We start from the raw sequence: 24,713 nt of genomic DNA on the forward strand, positions 1-24,713 counted from the left end.
ATAAACGCCTTGCAGGGTCCACAGGGAGAGTTTTTATGGCTTAATATGGTCCAAAATGTGCTTTTAGACCACAGCGGTAGGCACTAACGCGGTGGATTTGTGCGCTTTATAAATCTTATTATTATTATTATTACATAATAATGTTATTCAGATCATGGAGGAAGAACCTCCATGTTCAGATAAGCAATTTTTTTTTTTTTATCCCACGACCTAGTCGTGCGTCGGATGCCGGGGGGGGGGGGGGGGAAGGACATTTCCAGCCTCCCCCAAACCCCTCCGCTGGCGCCACCACTGCAACGGACTGAAACGTTCATACGTGACATTTATATATATTCCGGTGGGAATGCGCTAAAATGACAATAATATTAATATATGCCTACTTTAACAATATAAAGAAATGGGATGACTAAAAATGAAAGAACTTTTGTAGGCTAAAGAAAAAGAATAGTTAAGAACAGTATTACTAATTTTTTTACCAACGTTTCGCTGTGCAATAGGCCTACTACAAGGGCCCTGGGCTAATCAGTCGTGCCGCCACAACGTCTCCATCCAACCAGGGAGTTGATCCAACGAAGAAATGCCAACAGTTCTTTCTAGGCCTAGCCTAGCCCTAATATGCCTATCTGTCTGTAGTAAGTTCGTAAAACGGTATGTATAAATGAATGCATTAACAGTAGACTAATCATTTCTGCAAATCATTTGCCTCATAGAATATTATTTTATCATACTGAAAGGATATAAAACATCAATAATTTTCACCCTATTTATATTGCATGATGGAGGCAGCCATATTTGTAAACTTTGACTTAATAATTAACTTTGTAATTGCTATGAAAAATATCATAAAAATTAATGTGTTAGATATTAAATATTGATCATTTAACAACATACATTATTAAATTAAAAATTATTTTCTACTAATACTATATAATCTATTTCATTAAACTATAAAAACATATTTTTAAAATTCGTGTTTTTTCACTCCTGGCGGCAGAGAATTTGATACTTTCCGATGACCTTGTGTTTCGTAGCAACAGAAGCCGAAAATTTTAATAATACAGTATTCCATGTTTACTTTCAGATAAGGTTTGAATAAAAAGTTCAGTATTGTGTAATATAAAAAATGAAGGATCTTTAGATTAAGTTATACTATTACCATTGGTCGGGCATACGCAATTTATTAATGGACATTAGGCTAGGCCTAACTTAACTAGGCCTAGGCCAGGTTAGCAAAAAGGAGCATCGGGGGCCGCATGTGGCCCAGGGTTCCACTTTGCCCACCTGTGCACTAAAGTAGGCTAGGGGTCTAGGCTTAGAAAGGACTAGGGCTTAGCATTGCAATTTTTATTTATTTATTTATTTGGTATATAGCAAATGACAACTACTAGGCTACTAGGCATATCTACAATCTGCAGCCAACAGCCAAGGCTGAAATCAGTGAAATGATTGCAAGGCTATAATATATTATTAGGCCTAGGCTAGGCTAGGGCCCTATCTATGGCTATATGCCGGCTAGGGCCTAAGCCCCTAGGCCTAATAGGCTAGCGAGGAGGCCCCTACCTAGCTCGGCCTAGTAGTGGTGGTAGGCTATGCCTAGTCAAGGAGTATTAAGGGAGTATAAAATAATCATTGTTGAATTATATTTGTGTTTGAAATAATTTTTTTTAAAAAAGAGTAGGCCTATAAGATATATAAAAATCCGAAAATTACATAAGATTATTTAAGAATGGACAAACTTTGACATTCATTGAACAGGTACTTCGCAAATCCTTATTTATGAAACATTTGAAAGGGGCAAAACATTAAAAATAGTAGAATAGAATAGGAATATAAGATATGATAGATAAAAATTTTAATAAATCTAAAAAAGAAAAAACACACAAACACCACAAAAATTCTTAAAAAAGGAGAGAAAAAAAACCAATATGAAGTGAAACATTAACGATAAAAACATAAGAAAAATTACATTGAAAATTACTAACTTAATTGAAACACCTAAAATTTAATTGATTACAACTAATTACGATGCATTATAAAATATTTGAATTGGATTGTCGCTCACAAAATTACCTGTTTTTGTTGCTTCTACTATTTTTTACACAGATGTAATTTTTCAACTAGCTAGCAGGAAGGTCTAGAATTATAGAAAACACCTTAATACTACTAGGATGGCCTCAATGAAAGTGCCTCGGAAAGCTGACAAGGGGACAGAAAAGCCAGTACCAAAGAAAAATGGAATGTACTCCTTGGGAAAACTTCCATTTGCTACAGTAAGTCTTGCATTCAAACAATGTTATTGTTTAACCTTGTCCTTTTGAAATCAAAGTGTTAAAAATAACTAGTAATTTATGAATTAATATTATTCTGTATTTTATAACACACCTAAATACATCCTTGTCATTTGATTGGTGGATTGTGTATCACATGACATTGGTTATTTACCCCATTTCGTCACTCATCATTAAAATATAGTTCCACTGTGCATTTTTACTTCGATCTGTGCATTTTTGTTCCATCTGTTTCACTCCATTGCACGGTGCCTCGGATACAATATGACTTCAATCTAATACAATCTTTTGATTGCTTAAAAAGATGCTGAAATGTTCCATTTAGAAAAAGCGTAGAATATATATATATATATTTTCATAAAATATCTCAATCTATTTTAGATGTGTTATAAAACAAATAATGTATGTATTTTATTTGCACAATGGAAAGAATATTTTCGTTAGTTGAAAGATTGACTGTTATACTCAACACGACTCGGCCTTGTTGAATGGAACAGTCAATCTTTCAACTCATGAAAATTTTCTTCCCATTGCACTCATAAACATTTATTATTTGTACATTATTTTAAGGGTCGAATAACAAATTTGTGGAGATGCACATCAATTATTTGAATTGCTGATGTTTTAAAATTATTTAACAATTGTGCATTTCGTTTCAGGCTGAAATAAAGAATAAATATGAAGATGTGTTGGGACCTCTCACAATCTTTGCTCCGTTCTTTCATGAAAATGGTTAGTCTCATATCAGTTCTAACAAATGTTGGTTATCATATAAGCCTAGTGTTGTTAGAAGTTGGGAAGATATAAAGACAATTAAATCATTATTTCAAATTGAAATTTGGAATTAAATTTTGGCCCCAATACTGATGTATATAACGGATAATGCCTCTCATGTGAAGGTCATCCATGGAGCTGAGAGATTGGTCTCTGGCAATTATAACCCGACACTAACCAGATTTGATCTGGGTTCTCGATATTTATGGATGTGTCAAACAGACTATCTGACAAAGTCTAATTAAACATGTTAAGTCTAAGAGAAAAACTCTGATAGTGTATTCTTGGCTTTATTTACAACAGTGATTTTTAAAAGAGACATAAGAAGTAGAACATCAATGCCATTAAGGGATTTTTATTTAATTATATTTTTAGTACCAAAGAAGCAAGAACTGAACCTTGAAAGGCCTGTCACACCCATTGACGTAAGTCTACTACATTTACTTTTTGGATAATATTTAGAATACAAAGACTTAAATTAGCATAATGATTGTCATATTTTATTATCGTTAACATTCAAAATGTTAAACCGTAATGATCCATGCTAGGTCTTGGCTGTGGCCAACCTAGTATTGTAAATGCTTGAATAAGCACCGCTGCGCTTATAAAATTTTTGGAGGCTTCACTGCGGCGCTTATTCAAGAGTGGCGCTTATTGGTGTGGTGCTTTCCATGCCCATTCCCATGTTATCGATCTCATATATTCCTATAGTTCAGTAGGCCTATCATAAGTCCTATGTCATCGTAAATAAACATTTATTAGGAAATGTTTGTGTCTTTATTGTATTATTTATTCATTTTATTTTTAACACTTTACACCCTGTATTTAAAACCGTGTTTCTCAAATTGTTTCCTTACACACAAGGCAATATACTCACGATTAAGCGCTGCGGTGCTTATTTGACAGCGGCGCTTGGCTAAAAAAAATCAGGTTTAGTATGGCGCTTATTTAAGCATTTACGGTAAGTATTAACATTCAATGACTTCATCATCATTATAGTCACTGTCATCATCCTAAAAAAATTAAAGTAAAGGACATCATCATCATCTTATTATTATTTAATATACTATTTATTTATTGATTGCATTTTGTACTTAATTTCTTTAGGAGAGTATCAAAGCGCCACCAGCCACATATCAAGACCTGGTTAAGCTGATCAGGAGGAGGATTGCTGCTGACCCACAAACCACACACCTCTCAGTTAATGATCAACAGACATTGGTATGTACCAATCTTAATCTGAAGCAGTGTCTTATGATGTTAAAGCATTAAGCATTTTGTAGGTAGAGTAGAGTTGTTAGTCTGGTATTTAACTGGATCTGACTTATTGGAAGGGAAGAATCTTAACCACCAAGCTCTGCATATGTCACATTATCACCACTGATATAATCACCATCATTTTGTAGCTTTTGTCCATTTTTGCCACAGACTTTTCCTCTAATTGTGGAGAATTGCTTACTGTTTTATGTGAAACTGGAAAAAATATAAATATCACAAAAAGGTACTATGTATTTTATTCAAATTCAATAAAAAATTGTTTGTCTCTGTTTACAGGCGGGAATCATTATAGGAGAGGTTAACAGTATTTGGCCTGACATTAGGCGTCAGGTGGATGACTCATTCTTGGTAGGTGAACTTAAGCTTTTCTGTGCCCTCTTAAAATAAGCCTCTTCTATGTAAACGATTTTATAATATTGAGTCATGACTTTTTGATGATCTACTTTAAAATGAAAAACAATCAGTTTGTGCAAAACAGTTTGTGAAATGACAATAAGATTGTTCTTGTTATTTATAAAATTTATTGTCAACAATCACATCAACATTGTTATAAATATTGTCATATCAACACCACCACCATTAGTACCTCCACCATCATCATTAATATAATGATCATCATCATGCATTATCTTTAAGTCTACATGATTATACTGATTTTTTTTCATTATTTAAGACACCAGATGAGAACAAAGAACTGCAAAGGAGAATCACAGTTCATATAGTTACTGTGTGCCAGCAGCTGTTTCAACACTATGTACAAAAAGCTACTAGTAAGTTACTGTTCATTCAACAATCATAGCTCCCTCTATGGCATGGTTCTTATGTTACTCAATATTAGAACACCATATTACAAAATATGGTGTTTGTTTAAAGTATGAAATTTAATATTTTATAAGTTATTTTTATAAAATTTCTCTTTTCAGTTCTCAATGAACGTGGAATCTTCAGTGGACCAGCAAACATGAGTCGCTTGAAGGCTCAACTTTCCTTAGATGCAACAAAATTGTAAGTGATACAGTTTTGCTGGCAAGAAAACTGTTCATGCAATTATATCTGATCAAAATTTTAGTCAAATTAACCACATTTTGTTTAATGTAAAATATTTTTTTACAGCTTGAATATTCTCATTATTCGACGACATATAGTTGCAGACATGAGGGGTCAAGTATCAGACTCTGAATATGATTCCAGTGAGGAACCAATAGAGGATGCTGGTGCAGGGCCCCTATCTTATCAAAAAATGGTAAGTAATTAAATTAGAAACCAAAAATAAATTAAGAGAGAATTGATTATTTACTGAAGAAAAACAAAAATAAGGAGAGAGAAATCTCATTTTAAATTTTGTTATGATAAAATTAGCATTGCATTTTATATTAGGCTCTTTTAGCAAAACAACCTTAATTCTGTTAACTATTATTTTAAAATTTTCAGATTGAATCTAGCAGACCTAAGAGGAAAAAACACTACAAACAGACTGTTAACCGAGAAGTTCGTGATTTGAACAGGAAAATGGCGACTATTGACATGTACAAAGTGCTAGACTATCTGCCTGATATTGAAGCCTTCAGTCCCAGTGAAGCAAGGATGGATCAGCCCAGCTCCATTGATGCTGGAACTAAAAAAGAAACTGCTGATGGTACACAGCCTTTAAAGTATGTTTGAATGTCTTGTGATGTTTTACACTTTTTCTGAGGTGGAATCCTGTGGCGCAGTGTGTAAGGCATTGGACTTTCAATCAAAGTTCGGGGGTTGGAGATAAATGCTCATTTCACTGCTAGTGTTCTGGAGCAAGACACTTTAATTACATTTGCCTCTCTTCACCCAGGAGTATAAATGGGTACCTGGTAGGAGGTGAATGATTCGGAATGAAATTAGTAGTGCTGATTACACGCATAACTAGGAATATTCTCCAGGGAGCGGAGGAGGTTGCATTTGTGTATGATTGATTCTGTATCCAATGACCAGGGCAAAAAGCTCTGTGAGAGACTATAAAAAATTCTAAAATTAATGTAACTGTATTGTAACTTTTTTGACTATAAATGTACAGCATTGATAGTGGTGATTTTTGTTATATTATATTGCTATTCATGTTTTTTTTCTCAAGTACTTTTGTTATTTTATAGTGAGTTTAGTTCTAATGTGACACATTTTCATTTTATTACAGGGGAGTTTCTTCCGAATCATTGCAATATAAACTTCAAAGGTCAAACTCGCTTCCACAGCTTGATCATGAGACACTTGGGCAAGAACTAGGTATCACAAAGAGCTCTCTTCAGAGGAGTTCATCCACTGTTCACTTGTACAATCAACAACAAAAACATGAGGTTTGTAAATCTTTGAGATATTTGATTGATTCAACATCAAAAACACTGATTATAATAATGATGATTATAATAAATATATTGATGATGCTTTGATAATGATAATGTACTTCATGATATGTTGTTACTGTTGAAGATGAAGATGAGGTTGATGATGAAAATAAGGGAGAAGATAATGATAAGATATTTATTGATGTTGATGAAAAAAATTGAAATTGGTAATATAATAAATATAATAATTAAGAGCCATACAATACAGTTTTAATGTAAATACCATTAAAACAAATGTGAAAGGGCCATTTCATTGATGTTGTTATGTTCTGTAAATAAAATCTGAAAAGATAGGTCACCTGATGTACTATTTTTGATTCAGGGTGTGTCTGATAAAATGGAAAAAATTGATGATAAACCAGACACAAGGCAGTACATGAAGAGGGATCTTGACAGGCTTAGCACATACCACTCAGCAAGGGTTGCAGCTCAGGATGAACAGTTACCAGAAGAAGAAGACCTACCACCTTTATTACAGGTATTCTACAATTTATTAATATCTTTATTGTGCATGAATCTTTTTAAAGTATAATTACACTGTGATGGTGAAAGGAATGGGCAGACAATTCTCGCTCTTTTTCCCCAAAGGTTTACAGTCAGGCACACACTACATTGGGTCAAGAATTGATCCATCTCTACTTTGTGTCAGAGTTGTACTATGTAATGGCATCTTTGTCAGTGGCAGTCTGATTGGATTTAATGGATGATCTATTGTGTGAGCATCGTTGCGTTGCGTTCTCAATGGAATCGTGTCAGCTGTTGAGCACCGTGCGTTTAAATTTATAATAATTATTTCATTGTCGATTTTCTCCTATCTAGGCTGTAGGTGATACCAGTCGATCTGATAGGAGACGAGAACTGATGCAAGAACACCTGAAAGAAATGCAGGAGAAAAGGTTGATACAGGAAGCTGATGATATGTAAGTCAGCTTCAATGCAACGCTGATTTGCTTTTAGACTTCAGGTATTGTGTATGATTTTGATTTTGATTAATTTTCTTTCCCTTGTAGTGTATACATAAGCGAACCAACACATCCACAGCCAGCCACGAAGACAACACGTTTAAAAAACAAGACAGTTATTCGAACGTCTGATGTTCGGGTCTCAGAGCGTGTTAACATGTCATCCATTACCCTCCAACTTAACCGGACCGTTTTCAACGAGCTGAACAATGAGGTGACTCCAGCAACAATTAAGAAGATGGACAGTAACTTGTTCCGGGGGAAAGAGATACGCGAGGTTTATAATGAAATTATGAAAACTCTACCAACAGATCATTTTGAATATGATGTGGTATGTTCAATTACATTACAGTAAAATGTATTGATAATTTGTGCAATAGACATTATGTTTATATTGTTATGATTATGATGATTAATACTTCTTACTTATTATACAATTAACATTTTTCCTTTTCTTTTTTGATTTTCAGGATGACTTTGTGGAGCCACCTGGACCTTACATTGATTTACATAATCTAGTTAACACAGCATCTTTGATGAAAAGTCGGAAAGAGCGAGTTCTGAACCCTGAACTTAGAACGGATGAGCTCCCACCTTGGGGCGTGGATTATGAAGAATGGTGCAAAAGGTACATACCTTTGATTTGTTGGGTGATAATAATGATAATAAATAATAATTGTAATATGTGATTATATGCAGAGAGCACAGCAATAAAGCTATAGAGTGTGAACATGAATACGAGTCACATATTGGTAACATTACCTGTGTCATACTGTAGGGTAGGGCAAGACCCTATTTTTCATTGTTTTTCTCTCTCCAGGAGATGTGTGCCTGATAGGAATTGATTTTGTACAAAAAGTGGCCAATGCTAATCAATACATGACTACTAAAACAGGGGATGTTGCACCTAGCACAATCAACTCATTGAAAGATGACTGAAATAAAAATAATAATAATTAATAATGTTATCATCATCTTTAATTACCATCAGTCAGTGTCATGTGTTAATGAATATCTTTTAATGGCGGTCAAATGTGTTGTGCTGTATATATATATATTGTAATTTTTCTAGTAGGTATATAATATATGAATTTAGAAAACCCAACATGGATATTGAAGATAATAATATTTGATATTTAAATATATAATGTTGAATTTCAGCCCAATCTTCAATGCATCATTTGCCAAGCCTCGTCCACAACGCACTACAGCGTCCCAACTGACCAAACTGACTGGTGCTCTGAATAGCTCTTTGAATCTCACCCAATCTGGCATGGATCCTAGCTATGGATTGGTAGCCCCACCATCTAATGGCTTCAGTTTTGAAAGCTCTCTCCAACAGAAGGCCCAAGGTCAAAGGGGCTTGATAGATGATCGAAATGAAAGATCATACCAGTCTTGGTTAGCCTGGTGGAAGAATACTATAAGTTCTGAAGACTATGTTAAGTTCTTGACAACACAGGTATAGTGAAATATTTATCTACCACCATGTTAGGTAGAAAGTTTGATTTGATTTCAGAAGATTTGCATAACATAAAAAATGCATTACCTGATAATCAATACTGTATAAAAAAGAAAAAAACTCAGATAATCTAATAAACATGTGAGTTTTTCCTTATTTTAGGAGTCCGATTTCATGGGTGCCATTTTCCACATGTACGACAGTGGACCTGAAGATGAAGATGACAATGATGAAGAAAAAAGTATAAATTCTGCCAAAGCTACACGATTAAAGTAAGTTTAAGTGCCCTCGAAAATACAAATGTTACTTGTTTCTAGAGTGTGCCAATCTCAAGCGTTCAAATCATTGCCCTTTATTTTCTTATCTGCAGAGAAACTGAAAAGGTTTCTCCAGTTTCTTCAGCTGCTGTTTTACAATTTTTTATTAATCAGTACTGGACCCTTAATGATTCAAACATTAATGTACTATTTAGCAATTAAAAATATTCGTTAAACTGTGCACTTTTCGAAAATTAGTGCATGAACAAGCCATTATAGTGCATAGGCTTTCTCATAGGTTTATTCTGATAATAGAGCAATTGACCAAAAAGCACAATTTCATCCTTTGGCCTCCCCGGCTATTGGATCTAACCATATCTTGCCTAGGATTTGTGGGCTTAGGGTTTTCACAGGACAGGGGATGTTTTTTATTTACAAATGCCATTTCTGCTATTCGTAGACAATTGCATCATCAAAAGGCAAATAACATTTCAGTTGAACGGATAAGAGGTCAAATAGATCAGGCATTATCAGTAACAATGATTGATGTATATTTTTTGTTCAGAGAGAGGGAGGAGAAATTAAATGAGTTAAAGAGCAAGAAGACTGAGTTTACATCTGGTATGTGGAATGTTAACTCTGTGATGCTTGGAGGACTGGGCAACGATCCGGAAATTGAAGGTATTGTAAATATTCAAATGTTATGTCTTTTTAAATATTTGATATTATCATGATCACTATTTTTTCTGTATGTTGATTCCTAGGTTGCGTTCTTTAATCTACTTAAGCCAGACGTACACTGCATGTACTACCATAGGGGGACAGATCCATCTCCATGCTCTCTGTGAGCACTTGACAATGCGACAATGTCTATTATATTGTTGGTGGTACACTGAGCAGATTTGTCAAAAAAATAATCTTTTCTGCACGCCTTTTCACATGTTCCCAGTGGAATCATGTTGACCGATGACTGTCAGTGCAGTGTGTGCATTGTTTTTAGAATAATATGGATTGAAGTATGAGCTGTGTTTTCTTCTAAATAAATTAGATACAGTAAATCTGGTACCAATTTAGGGTAAATACATATTGTGACTTTTAACTTACAGGTGACAATCTTTATAAGAATGAATGAAAAATTATGAGCTGCTACTTTCAAGTGCTTAAAACTTTGTGTAATCTGTTTTACTCTTTCGATTATCAATTAATAGTTGAGGAAAATGATGAAGAAAGCTACTACACTGCAGAGAATATTCCAACCGTGCGCCGTTCACACTTACGTACAAGACTAGGAAGCAGGTCACAGTCACAAATCTCCATGAAGTCGTCTGCCAGTGGTTACGGTCTGCTGAACGTGGGTCCTATAGAATCCAGACCTGCCTCAAGAAGTCAGTCACGTTTGAGCATACAAGATGGAAGCATGAAGTCCGGTTTAGTGGTATGTGTACTTATTTTTGTTGCTTAGGCAATACTTTTTTATTCATTGCTTCGGGTACTTATTTATTTTTTTTAAGATCATTGGAGGAGGGCGGAATAAAAATAGTATTTTGTTTTCTTGTTTAGCAAATAATTTTGCCAAAAACATCCAGATGGAGGAGAAAATAAATATAAAATTTTATTAGTGAATGTAAAACGGGATGGTTAAATGCATCAAAATTATATAATTAGGAGAAATATACATATCTTACTGTTTGAGATTTCAAGGCAGCAGAAGGCATAATAAAAATAAAGACAACTTTTTTCCTGAAATTTCTTTTATTTTTCATGGCGCTAATTGGCCAAAAATAAAATTTTATTTTTATTTGAATTCATCAGCATTTGCATTCGGCGGGTTCTGTATAAAAAATTCTTGCCTTATTTTACTTTTGTATTCCAGTACCAAAGTTGGAGTAAATATTTTGTATTCATGTTTTGATATCAGAGGGTGTGTCTGGGTAGATGAGACTACATGATGCTGCCAATCTCATGACAGTGTATTCTGGATGTTTTCATTTTCAATATTCAGAGCTTGATGAATGAGTCCAAGTTTGCACTCGTATGTAATGATATTGTTTACATTTCAGGTACAGCAAAAGGTATTATAAAGTAAATGGTATTTTGTTTTGCATTGATTGCAGAAATCACCTGGTCAAAATTCTCCAAGTTGTACAGCTGGCACAACTGTTTCAAGTCCACAGCATCGCTTGGAGAAGATATGGGCCGCATTGCAAGTTCCTGATAACCTTCGGTTGGACATGGCTATCAAGTACAGCTCCGATGGGCATGTAGAAAAACTAGACAGTGTAAGGAGAAATTATGTTTACCAATACAAAATATTACTGTGTATCAACATATCACCACAAAGAATAGACATGTGACATTTTCTTGTGAAAACCAAAATCGCAAGTACAAATTTGGAGAAAATGTTTGGTGTTTTATTACTTTGTCCATATTTTGTTTGAACTTTTCACATATACACCTTGCAAGCCTCTTCACCAATTTTCCTCTCCTCTCATAATGACTTTGTAGAATTTCTTAAAATAAACATATGCAAACACTACTACTGTACTGCTGCATTGGAGGAAAAGGACAGGATGCCTGGAGAGCATGGAAATTTGGATTATGGATTGTTAATGATTGTGTTATGCAAATGCTAGCAAATTTACAATTATTTTCCACATTACATGCTCAAATATAATTTGTTGAATTTTAGTGTATTGAGCATTGGGAGTCTGCAATGGTTTTGGTTTTAGAGCGCGAGGCAATCCTCGGAAGACTTGAAGCATTTGAGCGTCTTGCATCTGATCCAAACAGGTTCTTCCAGAAAGGTAAGTGCAAGTTGTGTGAATAAATAAGTGATTGAATAAATGAATGCATTAATTTTCCAGCTTTGCTCTTCCAGTACAGTACGCACTATACATACTTATATTATTATTTAGAAAAATTAGAACATCAAAATATTGTACTGTAGGTAATAAAAATTACAATATTTAAATAATTTTTCAAAAATTTCAATCTTACCATGTAAAATTACTTTAACTCTTAAGAACTTCAGTGAATAGTACACTTATTATATTGTGATAATAAACTTGTAGGTTACAGAGGTTTAGCCACTGCTCGACTTGAGGAGGCACGACAGAGAAGTCACATATATCTGCAACTGGAGGAACTTGACAAAAAGGTGAAAAAGAAAGTACAGTTTGTCTGCAAGGAATTTGGGGATGTAATAACATTTCAGGTATTGGTTTTGTGATTCTATCAATTAACTGTAATGTATTAAAAAAGAATGAAATTTAATCTTATGATTGATGTTGCTACATATTATTTGATGAATATTAGTGAAATAGTAAAGAAATTGTGATAAGTGATAATGGATTTATATCTCATCTCTTTTCAACTGTTTAATTTTTATGTGGGATGTTGTTGTGGTTTTCAGGTTTGGTCTCACTTTTTTCTTACTCAAGGTAACATCCTTGTCTCAGTAGTGCACAGTAGTAGAGCCACAGGCTTATCCTGTACTTGAAAGTGCCGGAGCCCAGTATACTGCCTTTTATAGATTACCTACATGTAAATTGCCTCACTGAGACAGCAATGTTACTTTGCGACATCGGTGGGTAAGGCCACTTAAATGTCAACATCTTGCATCGCTGCTTATTTTATTTTGTTTATTTTTATTATGTTGTTAAGTGCCTCGAGGTTGTTCACATTAGGCGCTCTATAAATATTTACTATTGTTAAATACAAATGAGAAATCAGAGTAAATATTTTGATGATTTTCATTTTCATACAAAGTGTAGTTAATTCAGATTTCAATATTGTATATTAAAAGCTGATTTACATACATTTTGTTATGACCAATTAAATGGTGTGTGCAATCAATGTACATCAAAGGTTGTGACTAAAAATATTTAAATGACATATCTTACAGGGACGTCCATATCTAGAGAAGATGAAGCTAGATCGAACAGAGATGTTGTACTGGTTACAACAGGAGCGTCGACAGCATGCCCTTGAGCGGCATGCTATGGTGCAAGAATACAAGCTAAAGATGGCAGAGCTTCCACCACTTGGTGCTATCCCAGCTACACAGTAACAGCCTGATGTTGGGGAAGGGGGCGGAAAATTGGCTTGATTCTTCAATGGTGCATATTTTTTTTTAACTCATCATACAAAATACCTTGCTACAATAATTTTCTTCCATATTTACACTTAATATTTATCATTTTAATAATAGTTAGGTTTATGTATCTTTAAAGATAGTTTTTGAAATTATGTTTCCATATTTAATATTGAATTTTCTTATTTCAACAAATAAAAGTTATCATGTTACTAAATTCAAGTTGTTATAAATTCTTCCAAATATCTAATTGTACTATTTATTGACCACATTGCAATCCATTAAAAAAAAAATGATTTGCCGGGGATTGAAACTGTGTACATATCTGATAGCCAGATTAATAGCAAGTGTTTTTGAACACCAGATACCATCTATAACTGAATTGCAGATGGAGACTATAATATGAAATGTACATACACATAGAAGAGTTATTTTTAAATTATGTACATAAAATACTTTGTACAGTGATATACAGTAATAACTAAATGTAAATTTGATGTACAGTTGGATATACAGATTAAAGCCAATTAGTATTTGAAAACATGTTGTATTCCTATCATAATATGCAAATGTTCAATCAACATTAAGTTTCTTTCTGTTTCCACAGCTAAATCTTTAATCTCTTAAAAATATATTGAGCAGAAACATATCAAATCAATTTACTCTTTGTTGCCTGTCACCACACAACAGTTTGTACCTGTTTTTTATCAAATAAAATAACGTAATACATTTTTTTTTTCAAAAACTACAGTAAATGCACAAACTACTTTGTGCTAGTTTTATGCCTTTTTGTGAAAACAACATAAATTATGTTTACAGTATTTAAGAACATGTCACAAACTACTGTAGTTTGTTGTGATGGCAGGAGTGCCATGTATGTTGGAAGACGTCACTTCTGGGAATCTGTTTAAATGAGCTATTTTAACACATTTAATTGTATTTTGCAGTGCAGGGTGATACCCATTAGCACAGAATTCTTTGAGGCAATTCATTATATAGCATACAGTACTAAAAATATGCAAATACTATGAATTTGCTTGAGATTCTTGTTGTTCGAGTGCGGGAGGCCATCCCAATTTCATGGAAATTCCCTCAACTAGCAGGAAACTTGGGATCTCTGTGATGGTATGGATTTGCTTAATGGCCGTTTATTTTAGGATGGTGATGATACTACATTTTGTGGCAAGTCAGATTCCAGTGTTCTACCTGCCGCATCCTCTGTTGGGCTGTGCACAAAAGCTAGCAGTAACTTTAAAGCTTCGTCGTTCACATCCCTTGCAACGCCATCCTTGATATCAGAGTACAGTGGCACATCTTGTAGATGCCAACAGACGTTCCTTCTGGGGTTCTTTGCTTCATTTCGTTCATCTATTGCTAATGTGTTTAATTGGTAGCAGAAGAAAGAGAGTCTTTTTCCATCAAAGACTATTGTTTGGGACATCATAGGTTTTTCCAAGTCCCGATGACAGAATTTCACTGGAATAGAAATAATACAAATATATAAGAATTAATTAATATTATAGTAATAGAGCTTGATAAAATTTACTGCACTGGTACAGGTATACACTAAATACAGAATAAAGTTGTATACATTCAGTATACTACAATATATATGGCCAAACATTTTCGGGCACATTATAAATATTAGTATTGATGGAAAAGTGACATGCCCATAATAAATATAATGTACTGCACAACTATTAGCTACACTTACTTTGGTAGGCTGCTAGGGCTGACAACATTCCGAATGAGCTTGAAATGCCTTGACCAATCAAAACATCTCTCACAGAGCTTTTCTTTGAGGTGCATCTCTTCCGGTCCAGTGTACATGAGAAAATTTGTGTATGAGTGAACTGAAAGGGGTTTCCTACTTTAAAGCCTGTACAGAAGAATATATCAATCAGTATTGAAATGAAAACATGCATACAGTATCCAGAATAGAAATTTGCTCAAGGCACAACATGATACAAAGCAACATAGAATAGGGAGAAATGTTTTTTAGAAAAAGACTGCATATCACATTTTCATTGCAAGACAACCAAATTTTATGTAAATTGACAATATTATATTTTATGCTCTATTCTCAAATTTACAGTTCATAGCAATAAGGCTAAATTTTAAAATTACTTTTAAGTACTGTACCAATTTTAAAGTTCAATTAAGGCCAAGAAAAAAAAAATTAGTTTCATGTCCTAATATTTATGAAAAAAGAGAATGAGGGCAAAAAAAACAACAAAAAAAACATTTTAAAAGCTGAATTTGAGTAAGACTTTATATTGAGTCTCATGTTGGTGTTGTTGATCGAAATTTACCTGGGAAAAACACAGGATTTATGTGCTTCTCAAAGACACTTATATTGCCTGGAGCATAATCCCAAGCAGCCACATCCCCAACAGAGAGGTCACTATCTCTTGAAGTAAACTGTAAATAAATTAATATGAGAAACAAAACTATATATATATATATAAAATTTGAATATTTAAAAATTCAATGTATATTTATATGCAGGAAACAGACTCACCTGAACTAATGGTACCTTAGTCCGAATATGGGCGTTTACTGGTGTGTCATACATAAATTTCTGTTTTCCTCTTATCCAGTAGGACTTGATGTCAACATCATAATCCATGTCTGCATCATGCAAGTGAGCAGCTTTGGACCTTTGAGAATTAAACAGTAAGTTTGCAAGATTTCTGGTCAATCTTTTTCCAGTATACAACCATTCGTTAGCCTTATCGACTTTGTGGGTATAGTGAAAATGTTGTTGCAAAAGCAAATCTTTCACGTACTCTGTAAGTGAGTTGATTTCTTCTTGTACAAAATCTTCTTCAGATCGGGATACAATTGTTTCTGGTAACTCATCAACAACGACGGTTTTCGTCGCGTGTTTGTAGAAATCAAGACTTCCTACATGATAATGTACCGGCCTAAGTAAGTAATTCCAATCGTTTTTCTTCCAAATTTGGTACATAAAGTCGGATGGTGTTTCTTGATCAAGTATTTTGTCTATCGCTCTCCGAGTCAACCGTTCTTCCCAACTCAGAATGGGCTTTATAGCCGGATATTCTGGTATTGTACCAATTTCATGTGGATCTAATACAGGTCTTAAATGACCACGCTTATACCTTTTATTGATTGCTACCATATATTCCATAAATTTCGCCTGTTTTAGTAACAGGTTAGAACCCCGTTGTCGAACCATGGACGCAGCCATTTTGAAGTTCACATGTCAAAGTTTATACAATAGAGGGCACTCTGTGTGAGTGGCTGGATTGACCACCTGATCTTGCATCATGTGACTATCCAGGTTCTTAAAAAAAAGACAAAGCAGCTGGTTGTGTTTCGCTGCCGTATCGATCGTGCTTGAGGACACACTATTGAGAGTGAATGCTCATCCAATGCATTATTTATTTATTTGACCAGCAAGTAGTATAGGCATACTCGACACTAACAGTAAAATGGCAGCCTTTGATTTTGTGCCGGTTTTGGAACGAAATGAAGTTCCTGCAGACATGGAAAAAAGGTAAGATTCAGTGAAATAAGCAGGCTGTTGTTTGAACCACAGACCCTATATACTGTAGTAGCACTATTTACCATAGGCCTACTAGTACTAGAGAATGAAGTTTGCCTATATGGCTAGCAGGCCTCATGCCAGGCCTAATTAGCTAGTAGAGGCATCCCTGGCACTGCTGGAGACCTGATTGGCTGGAATCTGGAGATGCATTATTGGTGACAACATTATTACTTAGGCCCATTAAAAATATATTAGTTATCACCCCTCACTTATCGCTACGCTACCTACCCACATTGTAAGCAGGAAACCTCTTTCTGTGCTGAATAAAATGCCCCGTGTAACTTGTTGTTAAATGCTGATGACTAGTGTGTCATTCCAACACAATGTTTCACCTCCCTCATCACTTTTCAGCCTAAATAGGGTGATAAATTAATAATATTTTTATAGGGCCTTAATATCAGAATTTAGAAATAATAATAAAAGTATGTATTGTGTTTTTTTTTTCCTAAATAAATATTCAATTGTGTTTGTTATTCTCTTGTTGTACTTGTGGTCACTGTTGTTTACTTTTTAAATAAATATGAATCTTCTAACTATTTTTATCATGCTATTTTTGTATTTTACCAAGTTTACAAATTCAATTATTGTTATTCTGAAAAAATATTTAATTTAAATTCAAATATAACAAATTTTATGGCAAGATTTGACTTCTTAAGAGTCATTTTGACTTTCTAACCCTTTTTGGGCTAAATCTGGCTATGAAAAACTTGGTACCAAAATGACCTGGATTCTACTCCTCTAGGAGTTGTGATGTACTAGTGATGGTAGTGCATTACTGTACCACTGCTCTCTGCATTGTTATTTAAAGTCAAAGCTACATCACCTAGCTACATCCCACCTCCAGAATATATTTAATGGCATGGTAATTTACACACATTATGCTTTTTGAAATAGATATATAAATCTCACTAAGAAGTTTGAAGCACATTTTGGATGTAAACCAACATATTTGTGTAGAGCACCTGGAAGAGTGAATCTAATTGGTAAGAACATTAAACAAAATGAATTATATTTATTGATTGTACTGTATTTTATAAAAGTATTTTATTGTAAGTGTAGCACCTGTATTTTAATCATGTGATTGCCTTGTTTTGTCAGGTGAGCATATTGATTACTGTGGCTACTCTGTTCTACCAATGGCCATTCAGCAAGACATTGTCATGGCAATATGTACAAACCAATCACAACAGCTACATCTTGTAAACACTGATCCAAATTTCAAGTAAGGATAATATATTTCCTTTAAAAACTGTCTGCCAAGTATTCAGAAAATAACATAATTTATGAACAGACAGAATAAATTAGTTAATACTGGTTTTACAGGCATTATACTAAAAATACTGTACCCTTACATTTATTACCAGCCAATTTGAATAAGGCTCTATAGTGTATGAAAAAAAAAATACAGCAAACGTATTATTTAACTGTCCGTAATTGACAGAGAAAGGTTTTTTTCTTCATTCAAATTAAAAAGTCTAGTGATGGCTTTTTTAATATTTAAAACTTAACAATGGATTTATTATCATTTCAGATCATTCTCTACGAGCATCACTGGTTTTGTGATAAATAAAGAAAAGCCAGAATGGCATAACTATGTGCTATGTGGCTTGAAGGGGATTGCTGAGTTTAGTAAACTAGAAAATCCTGTGGGATTAAATATCCTTGCAGATGGTACGGTTCCTAGGAGTGCAGGGTTGTCAAGTTCCAGTGCCTTAGTCTGCTGTGCCGGCTTAACTATGATGCATGCTAACAACCTGAAAATTTCAAAGGTTTGTTTCTTAATTAACTTATTGCTAGTTAATCCCATTATTTTTTGTTTTTATCAGATTTAAGTATTGCACATCTGTTGATGGCTCTAATTTCCTTGGTTATTGTAGAATCAACTTTCACAATGAGAAACCTCCTCTGTTCCCAGGCTGTATGTTGCGGAGCCTGCATCAACTGCTCAGCCAATCAACTTTGCCATAATAAAATGTCTCGTCCAGTGATATAAGCAGTGTCACTATCGTTTGTTACAAACTCACAATCTCTCATTTGAAAGCCTGAAGCCTTAATAGCTGAAACCCAGGACCAATTAGAATGTGCAATGCATTATGTAATATTGAGTAAATACATTTTTATTTATTGTTGTTGTTATTATTATTATTATTATCTATCATTAATATTATCATTTTTACTAGCTGGAATTAGCAGATATTTGTGCAAAGTGTGAACAGTACATTGGAACACAGGGAGGAGGAATGGACCAATCAATTTGCTTCCTTGCTGAGGCAGGAAAAGTAAGTTAATGTGGCTTTGTAAAGCACATTCTAAAGAACATTTAACATATGAAAATTAAGTTATGAGGTGCCTCTGACCAGTCGACGGCAAAGAACAGAAGGTGATATTTTTTAACATGCATAGGTGACTGAATCTTGATTTACTAAAATAGTATTATGATAAAGTCTAAGAGAACCATTTTGAATACAAACAAAATATACAGTATGAAGAAATACTGTATCCAATGGGTTGTTTCTTTTAGCGCAATAATTTTATAATATTTGCTTTATTTTCATTCTAATTGTTTCAACAAATCTTTTCATTTTATAATGTTATTTTGCAGGCTAAACACATAGAATTTAACCCTCTTCGTTCAACGGACATTGTGTTACCGTCTGGTGTCAGTTTTGTCATCTGCAACAGTTGTAAAGAGATGAATAAAGCAGCCACTTCTCATTTTAATAGAAGAGTTGTAGAAGACCGCTTAGCTTGTCAGGTAAATGTTTGAAAGTAATTATATTAATTTATTATAGTTATTGTATACAAGATACTGGATAATTTTTTGCTGAGATATACAAGATACATACAAAATTTGAGTGAGGTTGATGTATGTAATTATAGATATACTGTACTGTAATTTGACATGTGCAGCAGTGCATATGACTATATGATTGTACTAAAGATTATTGATTATTATGAGATTTGAAAACACATAAAGGGATTTATTTTTTATAATGATCATCATTAGCATCTTCTTTATTATAATGTTAATCTGTATTATTTGATGCTTTTATTATTATGACATTGTTTAATATCTACCATATTTTTATATTTTTTAATTTGTAATATACAGTACAGTAGGGCTACCATGCCATTATCATTCCCTCGTTACCATTTGTTACCAAAATGTTATTCCTTATCACTGTCGTTAGAAAACAATTATTATCTTGACTAATAGATAATGGCAAAGAATAAAGAGTTTGAGTGGAGGAAGTTGCGACGTCTAGGCAGTCTTCAGGAGACTCTGGGTTGTTCATTTGAGGATATGTTGCAACTTGTAGAGGACACATTTAAAACTACTCCATACAGCAAACAGGAAATATGCCAACTGTTAGAGGTAACGGAGGAAGAACTGAATGCAGAGAGCCTCAGTGACAACACTCTTCAATGTAAATACATATAGCATCAGTCATGCTTGTCTATGGTGTCAGGAACACTTCTTTAAAACAGTATTAAGAGTTTCCGGGAGTTTAGAAGTGCCGATTCTTAAAATTTGCTCTAAACACGATAGAGATGTGGTGAATTTGGACTCTCATATTTGAATTTTGAACTTTCGATGGACCTCTCATCATGTAATGTCTCGCACTCATTACCTTAATAGTACTGTGGTTGTATTTACCATTATCGCATAGAGACATTCCAACATCTTGAACTATAAATTTGGGAGACTGGATGTGCGCTGGTGAAGTTGTCCCCCACCCCCCCCCCCAACAAATGTTGTAGTACTAGGAAGAATAAGTTGGCCCTTAAAGAAATAATTGATGCAAAATACTTAATTATTGGTACTAAAATTTATAATAGTAATAATGATAATAATAATAATAAAAAAACTTGTAATGCACCAATTCCATGTATAATGACCAAAGACGTGTATGTTTAGAAGCCAAGCTGGTAAAGAGATGTGTTTTTAAAATTAAAAAGCCACTCAAATACCCAGTTTTTGTTTTTGGTATTTTGGGATTCTTTTTTTGAAAATTTAGGAGAATTTGACCAAATTTGGAGACTGTGAGATTGCATGGAAATTGGGAGTGTTGGAACGTATGCACAGTACTGACAATACACATAATTTCTTTATACCAACCAGAAAAAATGATAATAAAATTAATTATCTGTCACTCTATTTTATAATTTCAGTGCAAGAGTTCAAGCTACATGACCGTGCTAAACATGTCTTTAGTGAGGCAAGTCGTGTCCTTCAGTTTAAAAAGGTCTGCAATGAGGCTCAAAAGGACGCTAATATTTTACTGGGAAACCTCATGAATGAAAGTCATGCAAGCTGTAGAGATCTGTATGAGTGCAGTTGCCCTGAGCTGGATGAAGTAGCCGAGGCTTGCAGGTAGGCAGTAGGGTGGTTTGTGTAAACAATAATTCAATTCAAACATTAAAAAAAATAAAAATAACAATAATTACTTATGCTGAAAGAGGTTATGTATTCACCGCTCTGTCAGTCTGTCTGTCTGACTGTTAGCAAGATAATGCAAAAACTAATTAATGGATCATCATAAAATTTTAATAGGGAAATGGTACAAAATAATAATATAAAAAAGACACCATTTACTTTTCAGAAGGAAAGGTCAAAGGACAGGGTCACAGAAATCAGATTTTTTTTTTACCTTCTACCATAAAAAAGAATTATTGAATCATCCCTTATATTCAGGCACAATCAAGAGGTGCAATGTCCCTGAACACGACGTGCGATTCCATTATTTTCTTGAAGGTATGCTGCAGCACTTAACATAATAATGTGCCTGAATACGCCCCTCATACACGGCCTGTGTATTCTCCTGTATTCAGCCACAGGGCGGAAAATAATGCAATCACTCATTATACACTGCTTGCATATTGTTGGTATTCAGGTACAAGGTGGAGGTATGCATCTTATGAAGTGACTGCTCATTGATAATGGAATAAATCTCCTTTTGTGGAACCATCCCTGTCTCCCAGTAAGCATTCCTAGTACAAATCAGTCACTACTGTCCCAATTTATACTTTATAATCCTACATATTGTGACATTTTCTGTTAGATTTGACGATAATTTTTGTTTCTAGGAAAGCTGGAGCATTTGGAGCAAGACTGACGGGTGCTGGATGGGGTGGATGTGCTGTTGCAATAGTTCTGACCAAAGAGGTTCCAGATTTTATCAAATCAGTCCATTCCACATTCTACAGTGTAAACGCAAAGCGGGAAGAAAATATTAATGATAAACTGTTCGCCACTGAGCCTGGTAAAGGTGCTGTCATCTACAAAGTCTGATATTAGAACATATCCAAAAATAGTTCTTTTGTGATTGGCTGCTAGTAATTAAGAAATGAGCAGTGGTTTGTTATTAAATATGAAATATAAGAGGCTTATGATTCGCAGCTACCAGTTTTAATTGTACCAGTATGAAATATGTGGAAGATTTTTAATGCATAACATTGATGGGTCACATTTATAATTTTAACTTTTTACAGAACTTCCAACAGCAGCAATTTATCTTTCATCTTTTAAATGTATTCAAATTAAACTAAAATCTTCTATTTTTTCCAAATTATATATGAATCAGAAGTTATATACTGTACATACAAAATTGTACATCCTCTTAATTATCCTGAAATGGAGTTTCCAAAATAGATTGTCTGTTGATATTACAGAACGTTTTTTTTTTTTCAAAGAAAAACTGAATACATGTTTCAGTATTAATTTCAGAGTACCTCATATTTGTAAAAGTATAGCCCATTCTACCTTTTTTGTCTCAGCAGAAACAGTGTGAAATGGCCATCCAAACTGTTTTCAAGAAATAAGAGTTGTTAATAATTTTAAACTTAATATTAAAGAACGGTATCTCACTTTCTTTGAATTTCTGCAGATATTATTCTCTTGAAGACGATTAAAGCAACTCAATCAACACGTCGAAACATTCTCAACCAACAACAGTTCTTTTTAGAACTATCTACATAGTGTACCACAAGCATTAATATATAATAAATAATAATAATAATAATAATAATAATAATAATAATAATAATAATAATAATATATTTATTTAACCACAGTAACACTCAATTCAACAGTAAAATTTCATATATAAAAATTACAACGTTGTTCTTCCGTGGACAGTTAAAATCATAAGAACATAAAAGTACAAAGCAATTAAAGTCACAGAAGAATGGCACATGACAATCAAAGTTTTTAAACAAATTTACAAAAGGAAGACAATATATAGAAGGGGAAAATGATCCACTGAAACAGAAAGCACTAGGCTGGATTTGAACATTTTCTTTTAAAATCAAGTAGTACTGAAACAGAAAGCACTAGGATGGATTTGAAAATCAAGTAGAGAGATGTATTTGCTTAAGCTGTTTTTATGGTAAAATTTTATCATTTATTTAATTCTTAGAAATTTTAAACTTTTACAATTTTTTTCATTTTTTTTAAATCGTAAAAAATTTAAACGTGTCAAACTTTAATGTTTTAAACTTTTAAATTGAATTTGTACACTTCATTGAAATGAATTGTATCTTCCATTTTTTTTTTATCTAATTTTATTCGTCTTTGCCGTTTTTTTTTTATCTTGCTGATTTTTTACTTCTGTGTTTTGTATTCTCTTTTTTCAAATGTAAGGACCCCAGTGGAAATAAGGTTTCTTTTTTACCTTTCTTGATCCTGAAATTTGCTAATGAAGTTTCCAAGATAGAATCTATCTATTTTGTTTACTTAGTTTAAAGTTTCTGTGGTAGCAGATATGGCAGTGCGTAAAATCTTGAGGTCGTTAGTTCGAATCTCTAGCTATGCATTTCACTTGAGTACTAGCAAGCCATTACCTCTTAACTTTGCCTATTTTCACCTTGGGTTATAAAAAGGTTACGTAGGATGGTTTGGCAATGAATGTGTTACTGTACAGTAGTCTGCACAATGCATCACGTAGGTTACTCGAGTCGAGAAGGTTGCACAAGTTGACCGGCTTGCAAATATGGATCCACATGACCAGGGATCATCGCCAGAGCCTTGTGTTATTCCTTGGCAAGAGATGTATGAATTCTTCCTATGTTGTCACTCGATTACAGAAATACCTCAGAATACATTGTTTTGGCTACAGGTATTCATTAATCATAAATCATCATGAACAAAAACGTATCGATATATTTTCTTTATCTCATTGAAATTCCGAAGAATTATTTAAGCTATTATATATCATATTGATGGAATTGATATTTTATAACTAATAAATAAAATAAGGTCACAGATGGAGTCAGTATATGGTGTATTTATTTTAACTATGGAGAAAGAAGTTCATGTTTAATGTGTTCTTCTCATAATCTGTATATCGCGATATTAACCCGCTAGGGGGCAGTCTTTTCTTTTCGTTAATTCATTGGAGATTCGTTACTAAGTACCATGCCTATTACTGTGTTACAGGTATTATTGTTTTTGTTGCCGCTAAAAATAAAGGTTAAAAGGGTATAAATATGTCCATGGTAAGGGTAAGGAAAAAAACTTGTGACTGCTCTTATTATTATTATTATTATTATTATTATTATTATTATTATTATTATTATTATTATTATTATTATTATTATTATTATTATTATTATTATTATTATTATTTCATATGCTCCATCTATAGTGTGATT

The 24,713-nt window shown here is 33.6% G+C and overlaps 3 protein-coding genes across 3 annotated transcripts; 2 read left to right on the forward strand and 1 right to left on the reverse strand.

Moving 5' to 3' along the window:
- Positions 1-974: 974 nt before the first annotated feature.
- Positions 975-14,027, forward strand: LOC117123371 (coiled-coil domain-containing protein 87-like). The gene is made up of 23 exons (XM_033269262.1): positions 975-1,086; positions 2,104-2,270; positions 2,948-3,020; positions 3,438-3,487; positions 4,170-4,283; positions 4,617-4,688; positions 5,014-5,110; positions 5,264-5,345; positions 5,454-5,583; positions 5,772-5,992; positions 6,505-6,664; positions 7,035-7,190; positions 7,532-7,632; positions 7,723-8,005; positions 8,145-8,302; positions 8,836-9,136; positions 9,299-9,408; positions 9,959-10,074; positions 10,602-10,828; positions 11,508-11,672; positions 12,083-12,197; positions 12,465-12,607; positions 13,298-14,027. Exons 2-23 carry the CDS (start codon positions 2,169-2,171, stop codon positions 13,460-13,462), a joined length of 3,141 nt encoding a protein of 1,046 aa, XP_033125153.1. The 5' UTR covers positions 975-1,086; positions 2,104-2,168; the 3' UTR covers positions 13,463-14,027.
- Positions 13,493-16,732, reverse strand: LOC117123370 (39S ribosomal protein S30, mitochondrial-like). Its single transcript, XM_033269261.1, has 4 exons — positions 16,008-16,732; positions 15,799-15,907; positions 15,201-15,365; positions 13,493-14,962 (listed from the first exon to the last, which is right to left on the reverse strand). Exons 1-4 carry the CDS (start codon positions 16,698-16,700, stop codon positions 14,640-14,642), a joined length of 1,290 nt encoding a protein of 429 aa, XP_033125152.1. The 5' UTR covers positions 16,701-16,732; the 3' UTR covers positions 13,493-14,639.
- A 73-nt stretch (positions 16,733-16,805) lies between these two features.
- LOC117123369 (N-acetylgalactosamine kinase-like) lies at positions 16,806-24,330 on the forward strand. The gene is made up of 9 exons (XM_033269260.1): positions 16,806-17,009; positions 17,955-18,043; positions 18,159-18,282; positions 18,592-18,829; positions 19,241-19,339; positions 19,663-19,815; positions 20,278-20,488; positions 21,234-21,435; positions 22,149-24,330. Exons 1-9 carry the CDS (start codon positions 16,945-16,947, stop codon positions 22,351-22,353), a joined length of 1,386 nt encoding a protein of 461 aa, XP_033125151.1. The 5' UTR covers positions 16,806-16,944; the 3' UTR covers positions 22,354-24,330.
- The last annotated feature ends 383 nt before the right edge of the window (positions 24,331-24,713 follow it).

This window comes from Anneissia japonica, unplaced genomic scaffold (genome assembly GCF_011630105.1).
Source record: "Anneissia japonica isolate Jap-2015-1 unplaced genomic scaffold, ASM1163010v1 scaffold287579_len849171_cov184, whole genome shotgun sequence".
NCBI classification, from domain to species: Eukaryota; Metazoa; Echinodermata; class Crinoidea; order Comatulida; family Comatulidae; genus Anneissia; species Anneissia japonica.